Raw genomic sequence first — 20,383 nt, 5'->3', positions numbered from 1 at the left:
CCAGAACTCACTCTGATATTTCACTGGGCTTGGGCCACCTGAATATAAACATGGCATGAATCCTTTGATTATGTGTACTCCCTGCAGAGTCAATTCTCAAGAGTTTGCCAGCCAATCTTAGGCAAATGATTCTGTACAATGCATTCTGCACTACCACTCTAGAGAAATATATACACATCCTCTAGAAGATGACGGTATGCTCAGATATACAGGTATATCATGGTACAACTCATTAAAACAGCTAGTAATTGTTGTGCTGTGCGCCCCGCATTTGTGGGAATAACCTGATAAAAGACTCTGGAGCCACAAAAGATGTGTACAGGGGCTCTGCTCCACCTCAGTGACACCACACACTCTTGGTCAGTGGGTTTAACAGGAGGTAAGGCCAGTCCCCTCTAACTATCCATTTTCAAAATTTAATCAAGACCTGGATGGTGATCACACAGGTGTTTGCTTTATGATGATCTGTTTCATGCATTTCTGTGTGTCAGTGCACAATACAAAGAAGTTTAGTTACAAAAAAGAGAAAAGCAAGGGAACAAGTTAATACACAGAACAGTGGTTAACACAACATACAGAACCAGCAAGGAGGGACACAGAGGTGGCTTCAAAGACACTGGTAATGGTGGATTTCCTAAGCTGCGTGGTGGCTACGTGGGTTTTATTGTTCTTTCCGTAGACTGTCCACACATCATATGTAGGAAAGAATGTATTATCTCACAATTAAAATTTTAAAACAAAACTTTTATCAGCCATTCCATATGCACATGAGTATGTCTAAGTGGATTTTAGCCTCAACTTTGCAAGTCGCATTATAAATTCCCACTGGGGTTTTTTAATAAAACTGCAGTGAATTTGTGGACTAAATTGGTATGTCCTCAGAATTCTTATTTAAAGACCCTACACAATCACCAAATTCAGGCTCCATTTATAAGTTATGTCATATTTAAAGCTGTGCCCTTTCCATGCCCCATGACTCCTGCTAACTGGTCTGGACTCCTGCCCATTACCCTGTCTGAACACTGCACTGGTCACTTGTTCTGCCCTTCCTGAGGACCCCCACGAATCCTTAGCCCCCCGCATGTGCCTGTCACCTGGCTCAGCAGGCTTCTCTGTACAACCTGAGGAGGGCAGGCCCCGTGTCTGACACGTCTCTGCCCTGTGCTCGGCACCATCCTACCTTGCCCCTTTTACTTCCTCCAATCCCTACAGATGGTCTTGTTAGAATCAGGCCAGGTTTCTCATGTCTCACTGACGACAAACAGTGGACAGACCCACTTCAATGCTGGGGGCATGATGATAAAACATTTTATCCTTGATAGGGAGAAAAAGTGTTCTTAAAATGCAGGGCTAAGTGTTGTCATCCCCAACCGCAATGACATAGCCAGAATTTACTAAATATACCACATGGTACCACAAGAGAGTTTCTCAAAAACTGTAGAGGACATTCCAGTTTGTACTTCTTTAAAATGTGCGAGGACGTGGATGGCAGCAGCGCCCTCTGCTGATCCTGAGCGCAGAACCACATGCCGAGGAAAGGCGTCCCGCATGTGCAAGCTTCTCAAGGTGGAAATCTGTTTTCTAATTGTGAAAACAGATGAAAGGTGAGTTACCTCCATCTCAGCTTCCCATCCTCCTCCATCTCCCTCAGTTTCTGGATCTTGTATAATCATCTGGCCTCCCCAGCGGGCTACCAGCATTAACAGGGAAGTGGCTACGGACTGGAAGGACCCTTCCTGAGCGCCCTTAGGATGCCAACACTTTCAAAAGACAGACCAAGTCACACACACAAGAACGCATATTCTAGAAGCATGTCCCTGAAAGTACAAATATATGGAAGACAGTGCAGCCCAGTATTTAAGACCCACACTCTGGAGACTGGCCCACGCAGGTGCAGATGGTGCTCGGCCATGTGTGAGCTGCGTGTCGTTAGAGAACTGACCTACACTACCAGCTCCAGCCACTTCACCAATAACAGTACCCAACTCACAGGCTTGCTATGAAGATTAGGTTGAATAATTAATATAAACATAAAACATTCAGCAAGAACCTATAATGAGTGCCCACAAGTTTTCCCTGTACTACCGTCTTCCTTATTAAGGGCACAGCTCAGGTATAAGGAATGCATACAAAGCTTAATCGAGGTTTTGCTGTATTTGTTTAGAACTAGGAAAGGGTGAGTCCTCTCCTCCGAAGTTCTACGTACTCCCCTAAGATCTGACCTAAGAGACCTAATCCCTGGAGGACACAGCGCAGGCTCCTTAGATCCTGTTAGATAAGAAAGACTGGAAGTGAGAGGGCACTTGAGGATGTCCCAAGAGAGAGAACAAATTCTCCGCTAACACGACCCAGAGGGCACATGTGTTTGTACCCTGAGGATTGACCGCCGCACGTTAGTAGCCCCCTCAAGAGTATGTAACAGAAAGAGGAAGGAGATTTTATTCTCTATTTCAAATAACAGAACAAAGTTAAAAGGGTTCAAGTACTAAGAAAAAAGGCAGAATTTTCACACCTTCATAAAACTGGGAGGGCCATTCCCAGGGCAGGACCCTGAGCAGAGGCTGCAGAGCACATTCAAGCCCAGGAGGGCTCGTTTTCTAGATCACCTTTCAGTTCCTTCCTGATTCAGACACTCCAAGATTCTGGGCATAGCAGGAAGGGCACTGAAGAAAAACAAGAAACCCTGAAAATTAAACAACGCAGCCAACTCAAAAAGCTAGAAAGAGATCAAAATAAACCTAAAGAAAACAGATGACTTTCTAGGAAATCATATAAATAAGCATACATATGACATAAGAAGCTTCTATCAGAGGTTCCAAGATGTTTACCATTAGAAGATATACTGAGGAAATTCATTACATTAGTAGCATAAAGGAGACGGAATCATATGATCATCAATAGTTGCCCTAAGATGTATTTGACAACATTTAACAACCATCTCCAATATTTTTTTTTAAAAATCCAACTACTTTAGGAATAGAGTTCCTTAACTAAACTGCCTTGTATGAACACATAATACAAACCTAGAACAAACATCCCTAGTAATAAAATATTTTATTAACTTCGTATCCCTATTAAGTTAGAAATCCCTCCCCCCCAACATAGAAGGGAATTTGACAGTCTCTTTCAAAATAATATGTGCATTTGCCCTTTGGCCTAGCAATCCTATTCCTAAGAAAGTATTCCAAAGACAAACTGGCAAAATATAAAAGGATGTATGAATGAGGCCATATACTTACTATACCTCTACCTGTAATAGCAAAGACTGGAAATCACAGAAAGAAACCATTAAAAAACTGCCTACCTATAGCTGGTTTAAAAAGAGAGAATGAGAAAAATCTCTATGTCATTCTAAAGAATAATCTTCAGAATATATTACCAACTGGAAAAAAGCAAGGAACTTTTAAAAAGTAGTATAATACGCCTCTTTAGAAAAACTGGGAGAAATATAAATACACTGACATATAGCATTCTATATTCAGAAAAGAGCATTTAAAGAATAAGCCAAAGGCCAATATATAGGGTCACCTTTGAAGAAAGGGAGAGAGCAGGGATGAAGGACAAGTGTAGAAGGAAACCTCTCTGAACTTCCTTGTTTTATAGTTTCAACTATAAACCACGTAAATGTGGAATGTAAATTTTTTTAATATAAAAATAGAAGGAAAGCAATACTGAAAAATAAAAAAATCAACTGAAACAAATCACTCTGATTGTATGTCAAAGTGGTAGCATAACCACACAGAGAATTACTTTAGGTGATTTAACTCTCTGGCATGATGTATCCTAAGCCCATAAAGAGTCACAGGAAAATCTTAACTAAAAGAACATTATTCAATGGGCTCATTATTAGTAACAATATCAATATTGTTATTTTTAAATTATTATATATTTTGACATTGTTTGGGACAAAGACTTTCAGCATGAGAAAGAGATACCAAGTATATAGTCAAAGAAGTTAATTAAAAACCTTAAAATCTTTCATTTAGATGAATGCATGATTTATTTCTTCCCATTATAAAATTTACAAACTTTCTTAGCACTGCCTACAGAAAACGCTAAAAGGAATGAAAACCAAAGAGCAACATTCATCTCCAGGATCTAGATTATAGTTTCTAAATACCATAGTGTAGTGGAACTAAAAGGAAGCAGAGCTCCTAGGTAAAAGTTAATTCCAGATCTGCGCAAGAAACAGACAAGATGAGCTCGAGGTGTCTGGTCATGTTGGAGTATAAGCAAGCTACCAAAGATGACTAGTCATGTCAAAAGCCACAGAAGAAGATGACAATTTGAGCATCACAATAACTATAAAAGGAATAATGACTGAAAATAGACTAAAATACATAAACAACATTTTTTATCTATGAGTTCATAATACTACTTCCCCCCCCCAAAAAAAAACCTCTAAGTCATCTTTGAAGACTGTTAGAGCATTAATCACTATTCTGTAAATAAAGAGAAAGACTCAAGCATGTACCCTGCCCTTCCCGTACTAATCATATTTCAGTTAACTAAATAGTTGATGAGAGAAAACTCTTCTTTACAGAAGGATCCTAGATAATGGGCATAGAGGGAATGATTGAACTAGGGAAACATCATTTTTGCAATCTCTAATAAAATAATGGATATAAATGCCCATCATTTGGTGAACATTCACAGAGAAATTTGTAATAGAAGAAGCAAGCCAAAAAACTCCTTAACCCACTGATCAATCTAACATAATTAATATTTATACATATGTCTTAAAAGATACAACATACCAAATCTCACTCAAGAAGAAACAGATAACTTAAGTAGCCCTCTCTCTATAAAAGAAATTGAAGTTAAAAACCTTCCCACAAAGAAAGCTCCAGGCCTTGATGGCTCCCAGGTGAATTCCACCAACAATTTAAGGAGAACTACTACCAATTCCATGTAAAAGCCTCCAAAAAATCCCAGAGGTAGGAAGGAATACTTTCCAACTTAATCTATGGCCTGAGACCAAAACCACATAAAACATTACAACTGGAAGATACAATGAAAGGGAAGTAACAAAGATAAAATACTAAAGATCTTAACAAGAAATGGGCAAAACTAGTATGAAAAAAATTCTGAAACACCCTAAAAGACATGTAAGTATCTTTGAACAAAATGAAAAACAAACCACATTCTTGGGTAGGACAATTCAACAACAAAGACGTCAATTCACCTCAGGTCAATATATATATTTGACATAATTCTAATAAAAATGCCAACAAGCATAGAAAAACCTAGAAATCCTGAGTCAAAAAACAAAAACTCAAAGACTAATGGGGGTGTATCAAAAGGGCACAGAAGCCAGCTTGAAGTAGATCCCAATGATCAAACTAAGGACAATTTTAGCTTCAAAAAGAATAATGTCTGTAATTGTCTATAAATTATTGAATAAATAAAAAATCAAGAGTCCACAGTGACACTAAACAACAAAGACAAAAGAGAGAGAGTGCACTCAAAATAACTTCCACCACAGGAGGTGATGATAACATCCATTCCTTAATCTGAGCATTGGTGGTCAAAAGAGAAAGGTCATTTACCCTTCCACTACAGGAGTTCACCAGTTGATGTGGGAATTTCTTTAGAAAATCTCAACTAATAAATGTAGAAGTATTAGAAAATCACCATTAATAAGAAAATCACCAAAAATTAGAAAATCACCATTTTCTAAACACTAAAAGAAATTGATTTAGGCAAGGATTAGTAATGGATGTCAAATCTATTAAATGAAAGAATTCTGGGGAAGAGGATATTCAGAAATGAAGTATAAAATTTCACCTATAAAATATTACCAAAAATGTTTAACTTGAGGGGCGCCTGGGTGGCTCAGGCAGTTAAGCATCTGCCTTCAGCACAGGTCATGATCCCGGAGTCTTGGGATCCAGCCCTGCTTTGGGCTCCCTGCTCCGTGGGGAGTCTGCTTCTCCCTCTCCCTCTGCCACTCCCCCTGTTGTGCTCTCTCCCTCTCTCTATCTCTCTAGTAAAACAAATAAAATCTTTAAGAAAAAAAAAAAGGAGGAAACAATGGAGACAAAGCAGAACAGGGGGCACTCTACATTCCTTCTTCCCTTTCACTCAGCTGAGGCCTCCTCCCTCTCAGCCCACTCTAGTCTCTGTCTCGGCTTTGGCGAGCATGATAAACATGGATGCAATAGATACAGAAGGGTGGTTTCTCTTTATTCTTATCCTGGACACGTGCTACACTGGCCCTGTGGGCAAGTTTACTGAATTCCTTTGAGAAAGAAGGGAAGAAGTTTGAGGTAGGAGGAGGCACAGCAGGGCAAAACAGTAAGGAGATTATCTATAGAAAAGATGAGCAGAGAATATTCCAGAAGGTAGAAAGATGGTAATGAAGGAGACAGAGCCCAAGGCTAACAAGACTAGATCCGGCCATGGGATTCCACAAGTCCTAGGATGAGGTATGGGTATGGGAAGACAGAGTGCCAACAGATGATCAGTGAACAGACAATTCTTAACTCAGATATAAAAATTGGTCCCCTGTTATCTCCAACCTTCTAATTTCGCACTGAAACAAAAACTCAGTTTCACCTTTCTTGGTAAAGAGACTGCGAAATGTACCACACATGTAGAAAATTCCACCGCTGTGCATATCAACATGGAGCTGGTAGCCATGCAGTCCGTACTCTGGGTTGTCATCCAAAAGAGGGGTATGAGGAGGTAGCTCGTAGGGGCTAAAAAGCAAAACAAAACATACACACAAGTTTGTCAACACCAGAGATAAAATGTTTAAACTGAAAATACTCTTTAAAAAAATTAACATCCATCCAAACACCAGCTCCTATCAATCCTCTACAGGGTTCCCGATAATCTTCCACACCGGGAACTCAAAAGAAACGCTTTGTATTCCTTTCACCAACTTCTATAAAGACAGGCAAAGGAATGAGTTCCCTAAGGATCCACAAGATGACCACAGATGAACACGTTTCTGGGATCTGCCTAGGACAGTAGCTCTACAAAGACAACTCTGCTCCTCAGAAGTCTCAATAACCAGAGGATGGAGCTGCTCAGCAGGAAAATGCACCACACAACAGACCTACAGATCAGGAACCCAGGCAGAAGACCCAAAGCTATGAGAGACTAAGTTTTATTCAGTAAGAAAAACCTTACTTTGTAAGGTAACAAACTCAAAAACATTCAGGAGCTTTTCAGATAACTGTTAAAAAAATGAGTACTGAGAGCAGTCGTGAAATGAAAAGCATACTCCCCAACTGAAGACCTTCAAATTCATAGAAAGACACATACTGTGTTAACCAAGCAAAACACATCTGCAGCCCGACTCAGCCATGGGTCTGCGTGCCTTGCAAGATATGAAAACTCACATTAGTGCAAAGAATGGGAAGCATCTTGCAGTAATGACACTATCCTGCCCCCACAAATAATATTCTTCTAGGGACATAATCCTTAACCCAAAACAAATAAAGCAAATATGTACTCATGAATAATCCAATTATTTTAGCAACAGCTAAGTAATTATGCCTGTTGGCTTGTGTCTACTGATTAAAAACAGAATATCCTTGTAGCTATTCTCGGGATATTAAGATGGTATCAACTTCTAATCCTTTACATTGACTCTACAAAAATTTAATACACCCACATATAAATACATACACAGTGGCTGAGCCTAACGTGCTCTTCTCCACAAGGTGATGGAAATGAAGATTTGCCATAACAAAAGCCAGTTCTTCCTCCCTCTGAAAAGTTAATTAGAAAGAATACATTTTCAACTGAAATATTTTAATTTTTCACAAGGTCGTTGTGAAGATCGCAGCACATTCATCTTACAAATAAATGCAGTTTCTTACAACTGTAAGCTTACCACAATACTAATGCATTATTACTGCTAATACATTATTACTATCCAATAAGAATTACATGTCATATTGACAGCAGGACCACAATTCACCCAAATACACAGATCATGCAGTACCAAAAGGATTAACATCCTAGCACTTGTGAAATATCAAAATACTCTATTATACACGATTGTGAAAATATACATTGTTAGTTCCAGGTTCTTTCAAACTCTTTCCCAAAATAAGGACAATAGTGGTAAGACCTTCACATATACAAGATTAATTCCACAAATACTTAACATTAGAGGCATAGGTTCCTCTCTTGAGTACCTGCTTGACTTGGCAAAGCCAGGGGGAATGAACAAAGTCACCCACCAGGCTGAGTAGCAGAAAATGTGACTGTAGAGGAACAGACATCCATGTCTCCCCAAATTCACGGCTGACACTGACTGGTGGAGGTAATCCAGAATGTGCGATCTGAGGCACCGCTCTCCAGTAGCCAGCCAGAGGAATATTGGACCGATCAGGGTTCTCATAACCACGTGAGCCAACACAGACTGATGAATTCAAGTCAAGGAAATGCCCAGCAAGCCAGCTACTGCCTGGGCCACAAGTCACCCTCACGCAGAGAGCTAGGGAGGGACAGAAAAACTGACTGCCTCAGCAGGTTGAGAAAGACAAAGTATGATGAGAGGATGATGCCGTAGATCTTGGTTCTGTCCAGCACTGTTTAGACTTGTGGACTGTTATTCTCAGCATCACATTTGTGAACTTCTATCTTAAAACCACCACAGACCAAGGCCACAGATCTCCACACATGTGTGGGGTACAGAGAAACATCACAGTCACGCTCTTCACTGAAGTGACTGCCCAGAAACTAACCCCAGAGGAGGGAGCCAGCCAACAGCCTCACCCCGTGAAAAAAGAAACCTCATCTAGTGGGAAAGGAGAACTCTTTAGACACTGTCCCCTGGAGGGCAGATTACACTCAAGGCCACACGTCTGGGATCAGAAACACGTGTGGAGACTGGGTAAACACACGGTAAGAGACACTCTGGCAGACACAGGCTGTGAAAGGAGGAGGAAGGAGCATGGACCGCTGGGAAGGAGAAAGGGGGAGACTCCCATGACACGGAAGGGAGAACGCGAACAAAACCATGCAGGCAAGAACAGGTTGCCTGTCATTTGTGACAGCAGAACAGCCGAGTGGCCTCCACAGAACAGGGGGTGATTTAGCTAGAAAAATGAAGCTATTAGGACATAAAACAGAATGCCGTTAGTGGAAAGTTGGAGGGACCTCACATTTGGTGTCATGCATCATGGTGAATCAACGTGGAGCTGGGAGGAAGATGGCACAGAGCAGGCAGGGACTCGAACCTTACCTTCCACAGCCCCACCAGGAGGCCTGGGTGTAGACAGAAGATCCGAATGAGTCGGTCCCAGCCAATCATGGTGGATTCAGTTAAGTTACTCAGGTTGTACTTTGCAATTAAAGAATGCCACCGAGGTCTTTGAACATCCATGACAAAGGAAGGAAAGAGAAATGAGCTTTCACATCTGGAGTGTTAACAATCCTGTCTAGTGTATCTAAAAATACTTTTGAAGAGCATGCTAATCATGTGCACCTTGCTAATAAATGGTGCATGGAGGGTCAGGGGACATAAAAACTCCCATAAATAAAAGGAAAATGGACACACCCAAATTTCTCACCCAACTATGTTTTCCTTCCCCTCCTCCTTGCTCTTACTCTCAACTCAACAGCCCATTCAGAAGTAAGTGGAAGAATCATGAGGGTGAGAAAGAACCATCTTTTCTCCTCTTTCCCTCAGAGCCCAGCACAATGTCACCATCAAAAGTAGATTCTCGTATGTATTCCTAATCAAGGGAAATAATGCATAAGCAAAGACAAAATATTTTAAATGACAAAAAGCAGGTGGTCTCAGTAGGCTGTCTGAAAGCAGATATATATAGATATATAGATATATATACCTTTTAAAGTTATTATCAAGGATAACTCAGAGAGGGTGAAAATTTTAATATTAGAAAATGAATTTAAACCCAAATCCTGAGTATTGTCATGAAGGAGATCCACTGTGAACTCTGTATTAGAATTAGTGTCTAAGGGTAACAACTCAGATGTGTAAGGAAACACAACTCTGCTATTCATCATAAGAGGTAAAAACAACAGAATGAAACATTCTATAAGCACTATAATGGTAAACATAGATGTCTGTCATTTCCAGGGACATAGAGATAGTTTAGAAAATTATAAGGGAGATGAGATCTCAGTGGTCAATGAACATAGCTCAGCATTAGAGGCAAGTCCCTAAGGAGCTGGGGCCACATGGCATTCAAGCATTCTCCTCCAGCTCCTAAGACACCAGCCAGCAGGAGACAGGTATTCAAATGTTCACTAAGTAAAAGAATGAGAAAACTAAGGAGTTCAGCGGTGGCACCGTTTCCAAGTGGGAGCATGAGAGGGGGAGGCTTTAAGCATCAGAACCAGATCTGCAGCTTCCAGACTACCCTGGTCTCTCCCTCAATTTTCAAAGGACTTTTTGTGCTGAAAACCACAATGGTTAGGGAGAGGCGGTCGGCAAGCATGTGCACGATATGTGACCTAAAAATATACCCCGCATAGGCAGACTACACGGGGAGGAAGCCAAACAAAGGGTTAGGAACCTAAGTCCAGCATCAAGGAAACCTTAGATCCAAACCTAAGGTGCTCAGAAATGGTAGCCGCTGCCTGTGTGGACAGACGAGGCCGGGTGGGGCATAAAAAAGCCTCCTCTCACACTCTTCAATGGGCCCAAAAGGAGAACACTCCACCGTGGCTCCAGACCAGTTTAAACAGACCCCACAGAGAACGGGCTAAGTCCTCATGTGCCTTGGCCTCACAGACCACAGAGAGAGATGAAGGCTAATATTTACCCAACATTCTTCCCAAACTTGGAGAAGTACAGCATAAACCACAAAATGGAGAACACTTGCAGAGGAGAAAATTTAATGAGTCTGACTAGAATGGTAAAAATTACAGGGAAATTCAAATTGCAAATTACATAAATAAGGCTTTCACTGCTCTTGAAAAACTTCTCATGGAGGAAACAAAAAAGACCAAATAACAATCACCAAATTTCTCTTTTGCTGTCACACACATGCATACGGGGTTTGTACTTCTGCATGATCAAGGCATTTGCTCTCCAACTTGCGATAAAAGAGCCCATCAAAACAGATTCCTAAAAAACACTTTTAGTGTCTGTTCTCCACAGCTTATCAAATGCTGGCTGAAGTCCACTTAGTTTTAATGGAAATAAATTACACTAAATCAATTTTCCCAATAAATTCTAGCACTTCTCTCACTGTGCAGTATCTAGTATTCCTGACCCGGATGGCAGTTTTCAGGAGCAAAATATATTTAACTGAGATTTATAATTCAACACTATCCACTTCGTCTTCTATGACTATCTTAAGTGATGTTAATCATGTTGTCCTAATGCCTATAAATAATATTTCATGATATTGTTCAAATTAGTACAGAGATGGTGGACTGATTCTCCAAACATCATTTCAAAGTGCATAAAACCTAAATACTACATTAGAAATATCTGGTGTCTATCATGATACCATATGAAATTTTGGGGATTTATCCAAATAAAGTTACCATTTAAAAAAGTAAACACGCTTCTAAAATACCTTCAGTAATATAATCATGGAAAATTATTCATGTGTTATTCTTCGTAGCATTAAGGTTATTTTCAGAATACAGTGAGACCTGGCTTTATCATCACTAAGAAGCCCAATGCTCTCACATTCCCAGCACAACAAGTAGAAACCTAATCAATGAAACAATCCTCAAAGAATCAGCCCCACAGAGCAGAAGCTAAAACAAGGTCCCAGGTTACAAAGTTGCAAAAATGTGTCCGTGTCCAGGGAAGCCATGAAAGAATGTTGTTGCACCATGACAACACCTCCATCCCAAGGTCACATGTGACCTGTGAGAGAAACCAGGGGTGGAACCCCAGCACACAGGCTGGTAGGAACAATGATGTGGTAAATGCCATGGCAACGTCAAAGGATGCTGGGCAGCGAAGGAGGCAGTCGAGGGCAGGCAACCGACCTGAGAAGGCAGCTACGAGCTCTGTACCTCTCCATTGGCCGTGCCTTTTATGTAGGTGCACTCACTTGCTCAGGAGGTCAGGACGCTACAGCAGGCAACGTCTGGTTTTTAGGAGAAAGTGACTAATGGCCAGAAGAGTGAGCAGGAGAGACTTGTAATGCATATGGACTCAGCACAGAGCTCCTGAGGACAGAGCCCCTGAGTAAGGACTCCGTCCACATCAGCAAGGTGACACACATGGATCTGACTGAGGCACTTGACAGTGAAACCTTCTGCTCTTCTTCACAGCAGCCGTGCATGCTAAATACTCCTTGCCATCATCACCACCCCCTTCCGCACACGGGAAAGCTGAGGCATAGAGAGACTAAGCTACTTGCACAAGATCACACATCCCCGTCAGTTCAACAGAAAGGCGCATAAACATAAGATTTATTACCTTATGGCCTAATGTTTAAACTACAGTTACTGTACCATTTACTAAAGAAGATATAATAGTTGTATAAATGTTTGTGTTAAAATGGTTAAAACTAAAAAGCTCAAAAGGTTAGCCATCAATCACCTAGGAATTTTGTTAACTAGAATACTCTTCTCTGTTACAGACAACCAAGGTATGAGGAACCTAAATTTAGATCTAATCATAAATGTTATAAATCCATTCTTTTTCTATTCGATCGTGATCCAGGATGCAAGAGAAGTCTTTAAGATGCAATCAAATTAAAATACGCTGATGGTATTTTTAAATTACAAGAATAATGGCAACTAGTATTTATACATAAGATGTTCTCACCCAAAGGTTCTGTTGAATTAGTACTTACCCATTTTTGGAGGGGGTTTTAGACCGGTCCATAAAAACTGGCGTCACACCACACAAATCTAGGGTTGACAATGTGGCTAGCTGTGGCCAATTTTTGCCATACCACATAATCGTCACTGATGAATCATTTATGGAAAGGTCAATGTGCTCCATGATGTACTCTTTTCCATTTTTTTCTTTCAGTATAATTACCCAACCTAAACCAGATATTCTGGAGAAAGAAAAGCTAAAAATGATTGCCTCATTGCAGGAAGAAAAAAATGCTAAGGTCAATTTTACATATCATCTCTAAATTATCTAGGTCCTAAAAAGTCTAAGTTGAAGGTGCCTGACATAAATTTTTGGTTCATCAATGGTCCTCTCTATAGAGCTTTTCTCCTCACCTCACGAACATTCATTGAACACCTACCATGTTCTCGGAACTAGCAATACACAGACAAGACCAAGTTCTGCCCAGAAGGAAGGATGCTCTGGATGCTATTGCTTTACTACACCAGATTACTAGGTTATTTCTGCTTTTCATAAAACCTTCAGACCATTTATATGGAATAGGGAAATACTATACAGCTACAGACACACAGGAACACACGAATGTCTCAAGACGGTCCCTCACAGTATAACCGCACATACATCCTTATACACACAATACCCTGAGCTTACACCATCCTTCTTTTTACAGTGACATGCACATAAATGTTAAATGGGTCCCTCAAGTAACCACGGCGCATGGCTCAGGAGGGTGCTGTGTACCTGAGGGCCTCTTTGGTTTTGACCGGAAGGCCTGTGTAAGGGTTGACAGGTTGGAGAACCTGAGCTAGCGCTGCTTTTACAGATGCTCTTTGTTTTGTGATATATTCTTTCTTCCAATATCCAGCTTCTTTATCCTCAGCCGACAGTGAGTTCACAGATACAGCGGTCGTCTCTGCTGAGTTAACTTTCCAGTTAGATCTTTTAGGTGAAAATGCAGTTGAATAGATTCTGATCCAAATAAAACTGGGGGAGAAGAGGAACTACTTTAACTAAGACACATTGTCATGTCCCTGCAGTAGCAATATATTACCTTAGAGATGCATGATCATTTTTAAATAGCCCGGGTCCATGAATAAATCAAACTGAACATTTACAGTCGCTCATGTGTTAAAGTGAACTGCAGTTCGAGGTGAGTGTTTCAGAGATTCATCAACCCCAGAAACACGTACTAAAAGGAAAAGCTTGTTTCCCAGGGTCAAGTTAAAATGAGTGATCTCTTGGTATGAGGCATCATCCAAACCACTGCCATCCTATAGCAATAATGGAATAACAGATTATAGAAAAATAACAGGAAATACACAAGGTGATTCCTATCATGTTATTTTAAGTACACACATTTTTAAAAGATTGGAAAGGAACCATATATACAAGCACACACGGAGAAATGTCAGCAGCAATGGAACTGTATGTTATTTTTGATTTCTGTTTTAATTTTTCCACAAGGAACACATTATGCTTGCACAAAGAGAAGAAAGTGAAAAAACTCACTGCATAATGAATGAAAAAATGAAGAAAAAAACAACAACAGTTAGTATTTTTTGAGCACTGTGTTAAGCATAATTTGAGCCCTTTGTAAACGTTAACTACTTTAATCACCAACAAACCCATGAAGTAGCTACTATTATTGTCCCCATGGAACAGACAATGTAATGAGGCCCCAGTGCAAAGATCTGGCCCAGGCCAGTCTGTGTAAGTCGAGGACACGGTAGGCCCAGGGTTGTACCCACGCAGCCTCAACCAGAGCCCACCCACCCACCCCCTGGGCTTCTCAGCCTCCTCAGCAGCACAGAAATGAACTCGAGGAAACCAAGAAATTTATCCAAATGCAGAGAGCCCATCAGCCACCAGGTTGACTCCAGCTTCAGCTCTGAGCCACAGCCTGTGCCCCTCGTGCCCATCACGCTCCGAGGCCCAGGGAAAGTCCCAGGAACAGTGGCAATGAGCAGGCTGAAGGGAGCCCAAGGCACCTCTCTCCCAGCCACTGCTCTCCTTCAGGGAAAGAAAGAAGCTTCTCTTGGGGGAAACTGAGGCGGGGCTAAAATCAATTTCCTACAGTGGAAGGTGAGCTTTACATAAATAAACGTAATGATGTGCTAATGTATGTCTCCACATTTCTGTGTAGTTCAGTGTGGGATGAGCTGGCCAGTGGCCAAGAGGAGCGGGGAGAAGGCACGCCCCGCGCCCGTCAGCCGCTTGTCACCCCAGAGCAAGGGGCACCTCGCAGACGTTCCACTTGCACACGGGTCTCCCCGATGCAGGCAGTACACGGACTTCCCAAAAGACTTACCCACAATCCGACCCCTACCAATGCTCTTGCTAGTAAGCACTCTGAAATCATTTCTCACCCCACAGAATCCTTTCACACCAAGTTTTCTGCCCTCAGGTATTTATTTCCTCAGTTCAGAAACGTCTGGCCTTTCATACGTGAGCTAAGAGTTGCAAAATGATGATGATTTGAGTCCATGTAGGTAAATCTGACACTGTTTCCCCAAAATCCCTTGAGTAGGCACTTTTAAAAACTCCCTTTACATAAAAGCTTGTTCATATTTTCTTCAAATTTATTTTACTCATCATTTTACTCCACAGAAGTGTTCCCAAATTTCTCACGTGGGCACCACAGAACTGCAGCTGAGTCTATTCCTGCCCACGCACCAGTGCTCCCAAACTACTAGAGCAAACGCTGCGGGGAAGGGGGAGCAGAGCGCAAACCCCAAACCCCGCACACCTTCAGTTAGAGTTACGCCTAACGTCTGTATGAAGAACCACTTTCACACACGTCAGCTTACCGTATTTACCATAAGTGAAGCCTAAAAAGAACATTTGATAGAATTAAAATCCTGTGCAGATTGTGCCGCTTGATTATCTATAAAATACAAATGTCAAGTATAAGATGCTTCTAACAAGTACTTAAAACCCAAACACAGTCATTTCTTGATCACCCATCCTGTTAAAAAACTAAGGTGGATTTGAGGACAAGAGCAGAGTTAGCCATTCTGACTACCAGTCAGGCACAGACAAACTTCAAACAAGTTGTTGACAAAATGGGGCCAATTTAATGTTCTGATAAACCGTGTTAATATGCCCTTTATGAAGTCTAACTATAAAATCAGACATGACTCTTAAAAATAAAATTCAACATATGCAGGGGCACCTAGGTAGCTCAGTCGGTTGAGCACCTCTTTTTTTTTTTTTTAAAGATTTTATTTATTTACTTGACAGAGAGAGAGAGCACAAGCAGGAGGAGTGGCAGGAGCGCCTGACTCTCAATTTCGGCTCTGGTCATGGTCTTGGGGGGCGTGGAATTGAGCCCCTCCTCAGGCTCCATGTTCAGGGTGGAGTCAGCTTAAGATCCTCTCCTTCTCCCCCACTCCCCGGCTCGTCCTTGTGCACACATTCGCTCTCTCTCTTTAAAATAAATAAAATCTTTAAATAAAAAATAAAATAAAATAAAATGCAATGTATGCGATTAAAATATTTCTTATAACAAGAAAACAAACACAAGGATAATTTAATCAGAAGCTCAGATTTTTAAAGGACAACTCCCAAGAAAGTGGGATGGGCACATAATTAATAATAAAAGTATGCAAGGAACATTACTAGAGGTATGGCCCAAATCCACTGGAAAGCCCAGTGCCTGCACTATCTGGGCCTGTGAAGGTCAGTGGGGAGAGGTGATATTTAGAGAAACTAAGCAATTTATAATTTATCAGCTTATTGAGTAATTGGAGCTCTATCCTTAAACAAAGTAAGAACCCTTCAAGGAGCTATAATTTTGATATTTAATTGACCTCTTTCATGAAAAATGCCTTACTGCACTTTGCTTTAGTGAATGTCTTCACCTCTTACTAAGAGTCATTAAGAAAGAGACACAAAAATTGTTCTACATCCATTCTAGTACTGTCAAGAACATGCGTATTTCCCTTGAACCCACAATGAACCCACTTGTGTGCCTACTGACACAGACAAGAGATATATTCTTCTATACAGGAGACAACAGCTGCACCAATAGTAAGTTTGATCTTTTTCAGTTCATGCAAAGATATTCCTTTTTTTTAAAACATGTAAATGCAAATCACTGGAAATACCCATTTGACCACTTAAAGCATTAGACATACTACATCTATTCTAAAAACACTTTCAAGGGCGCCTGGGTGGCTCAGTCGTTAAGTGTCTGCCTTCGGCTCAGGTCATGATCCCAGGGTGCTGGGATCAAGCCCCGCATCAGGCTCCTTGCTCAGCAGGAAACCTGCTTCTCTCTCTCCCCCTCTGCTTGTACTCTCTCTCTCTCTGTTAAATAAATAAATAAAATCTTAAAAACACTTTCAAAAGTAACTCTTTTAAGTTTAAAAAAAATGGTTAAAACAGTCTCACTAGTTTTCATGACTTCCATCAATACGCCATCAAGAGACAAGAGAGAGATTTGGTTTTCTGCTTACTTGTCATTGGCCAGATGATAAAAGCGCCTATTCACACATCCAGCACACAGCAGGGTCACAGCATCCAAGTAGGAAAAGATCTTCAGCAAGATTTCTGAAGGCATCCTGGGAGAGGGGAAGAAATCAGAGAAGCGGGCAAGCATTTGAGCTAAAAGTTACCCAGAAAACAACAGGTGTTCACCTCCAAACAGAAGGTGACCAGCACCCCTCCTGTACGAGAGGCAAACTGTACCCTTAACTTCCACTGGTTTCTCAACTGAAATGTCTGCTATCACAATCCTCATGACCTAAACGAATCCAGAGACCCAAGGTTATGGGAAGCTAACATCCTTGGCGTGTTATTCATATTCACACACCGTGAATCCACAGGCAGAATTTCCCCACCTCCCTCATGAAAGTATGCATCATTCTTTGGGGAGATAAAAGGAAGTAAGAGAAAAAGAATGCATTCTTAGGTATTCATTAAAAATAACACAGAATCCTCCTCCTCAAAAAAAAAAAAAAAAAAAGGAACTGGAATAGGAAATATCCACTTATTTTTCACCTAACCCATACTGCTCTCACACGCCCTCTTCCTGCACGTCCTCACACTTGAAACCTTCCTCTGGGGCTTTAAGGAGACACCAAGCCCCGTCAGATTTTCTGAACTCTCTTTTCCTTTCTCATTTATTGCCTAAATTATGACACTGAGCTGGATTCTCAATACCCCATGAATTTCTATGACCTTACACTTTTACAAAACAACTATCAGAATCTGAACATGTCCAGAAGGCCTTACCAATGTGAGGAAGTCAGGAATGGGCACATTTGGGCACGTTTGGACCTAAGGCTGGAAGAAAGTAAGCCAGAGAAGATGAGTGCGGGGAGGCCTGGGGATAGAGAACTGAGGCAGTAAAACGCTTTGGCCAATTTAAATGGCTTGCCCCTATTCTCCACTTGTGATTTTAACGATTTTAAATTTTTAATTTAATTTAATTTTTTAATTTTAAATTAAAATTAAAAATTAAAAAATCAGGTTATCAAATGTTTCCATAGGGAAATAATCAGTCCCAAGATTCTGATAATACTGAGAAAGAATGAAGTAGATCCTCAGAGAAAAGATGATGAATGGAAGACTTGCCTGATCTGTGTCACTAGTCGAAGCTACCCCTACTCAAATCCTTCAGAGATATTTAACCAAAGACTCCCTGCTTGTTTAAACAAGCGGTTTTGCTCAGGGATTAATTAAATCCCTCCTGCCAAATGAAATTCCTTACATTCAGAGTCAATAAATTAGATGCTTTTAGTGACAAAAGGTTGCTAATGCAGAGATGGTACAGTTGGTGACCATTTGGATTACCCATTGCACATAGTTTTCATATTTTGATTCAACTGTTTCACAGAAATTCATAGTTATTATTTTTTTAAATAATTATAATTCAAAAAAATGTAAAGCTGGGCTTAAAGAAAATATTTCAGAAAGGTATATGGCAAATCTTACCCAGGAAGAATTATTTAATTGGATTAAAATCCTATTCAAAGGCCATTAGAGAGGTTCACCCTCCTACCCAGCAGACTAACATAATGAAAGGGGGCTCTCCCTGTACTTCTAACAAAAGCAGAAAACCCCCACTTTATAGTTAGAACAGTAAAGATCAAAGACATTCCTATGTACTATTCATGAGATTTCCTCGAAGCCAGTACCATCACTATCCACACCCCCATTGGGTCACTTTGTGTGGGATTCTAATTATTTCATACTGCAGCGGACGCAAGTGGGGAGGATGGCGAAGGAGATGGGGCAAGTGAGAGGCAGGACCATCCTAGAAGCTCCAAGTGTCAGAGCACAGTGTCTGGTACAGAGAAGGTCCCCAAATATTTGATGGATGGATAAACTGAATCAATATTCGTTCTATTTCCTGTATCAGATTATTGTATATAAACTGAATCAATATTTGTTCTATTTCCTGTATCAGATTATTGTATCACAGATCGTGTTCTCAGACTAGAAGGTTTAAAACTTAAATTGCTGTCCTTAATTCTTTCTTTTTTAGTTTTCATTTCTTTTTTTAGCACACACTTTTTTCATTTCTTCTTTCAGTACACTCTGAAAGCATGTACTCTGTTAGCCGAGTTATAGTATCAAAGCCCAAAACCTGCAATCAGGTAACTTATGTTTGGATCTGAATTTTGCAATATGCAGACTATGTGAGCCCTGCTTCGCTCGCTGTAAATGTCTGCAGTGACCCCAGGAGCTCAGGGCGCCACACAACGCGTCGCGGAGAGCTGGTGTCCCAGAAGCATCAGCACAACAAAAATCCGCACGCATCTCCGCTCAATTTCAAATAGTTCAAAAAAAGGATCCTGCAGAACCTTTCCAGGGCAAAATGGGCTCCCAAAGCACTGAAAGCTAAGAGACCCAGAGACCTCTGGAGTTTTTAGAAGAACACACTTTAATCTCCTTTCCACTGTTTCAAGGGTCTTTATCAACTAGAACGTGAATAATTTTGAAGAACTTTTAAAAAGGAAAATTTACTTGTCACTTTTAGTTCACTTCATAAACCTAGTCTAATAATGACAGTGGTGACAGGCTGATGACTCACAGCAAACTCTCCATGTTGTACTTTCTTCCCACGCAATTCTATTCTCAGCTCAGAACAGCAGCTTGGTATGTACAGCATTGGAACTTTCTCTAAGAACTCCACCCCAGAGCCCCCCAGAAGAGCGCCAATTACTGCGACTCACCTCTCCAGAGACACAGGATGCATAGTGGAGGGCTGCTCACAGCGCCCTCCCCGCCCAGCGCGCTGCTTCAGGGTAGTCCTTCCCGCACACCTGGTGCTTGGCCCCCTTCTGAAACTAAGATGGAAAAGTCAAGTTATAAGGACAGGTGACCTGTGCAGTCCCCTCTACAAAACCATAAAAGGTTCATAAACTCCAAGAATGACTCATTGTAAAATTTCATCTCGGGAAAGGGAAAGGAAAGGAGGAAGGAAGGAGAGAAAGAAAGGAGAAAGAAGGAAGGAAAGTAAGAAGGAAGTAGGGAGTGGGGTGGGACAGCCAAGGGACTGAAACATACCATGTGTCCTGAGTAAGTAAACCTGAAAACTGGACTTACTCTAATGTGTTTTAAACATAAGATGAATCACTTCTGGCCTTTTGGCTAAGATCAAGTGTAGTAAAC

General features: G+C 41.0%; 2 protein-coding genes across 2 annotated transcripts in view; one reads left to right on the top strand and one right to left on the bottom strand.

The window, feature by feature from the left end:
* The window catches only part of TIMM21 (translocase of inner mitochondrial membrane 21), a 68,373-nt gene that overhangs the window by 34,342 nt on the left and 13,648 nt on the right, over positions 1-20,383 (top strand). The gene's annotated exons all lie outside the window — the stretch shown is intronic.
* Positions 1-20,383, bottom strand: part of FBXO15 (F-box protein 15) — a 47,219-nt gene that overhangs the window by 19,837 nt on the left and 6,999 nt on the right. Inside the window, exons 2-8 of the mRNA XM_031038366.2 lie at positions 19,945-20,058; positions 17,221-17,325; positions 13,505-13,747; positions 12,756-12,965; positions 9,206-9,332; positions 7,639-7,721; positions 6,559-6,701 (exon numbers count right to left, since the gene is read on the bottom strand). Of these exons, the coding sequence (XP_030894226.1) occupies positions 6,559-6,701; positions 7,639-7,721; positions 9,206-9,332; positions 12,756-12,965; positions 13,505-13,747; positions 17,221-17,325; positions 19,945-20,058 (1,025 nt within the window). The remainder of the gene's footprint in view (positions 1-6,558; positions 6,702-7,638; positions 7,722-9,205; positions 9,333-12,755; positions 12,966-13,504; positions 13,748-17,220; positions 17,326-19,944; positions 20,059-20,383) is intronic.

This window comes from Leptonychotes weddellii, chromosome 13 (assembly GCF_054177405.1).
Source record: "Leptonychotes weddellii isolate Sample4059 chromosome 13, ASM5417740v2, whole genome shotgun sequence".
Taxonomy (NCBI): Eukaryota; Metazoa; Chordata; class Mammalia; order Carnivora; family Phocidae; genus Leptonychotes; species Leptonychotes weddellii.
This window is presented reverse-complemented; position numbering and strand designations above follow the sequence as displayed.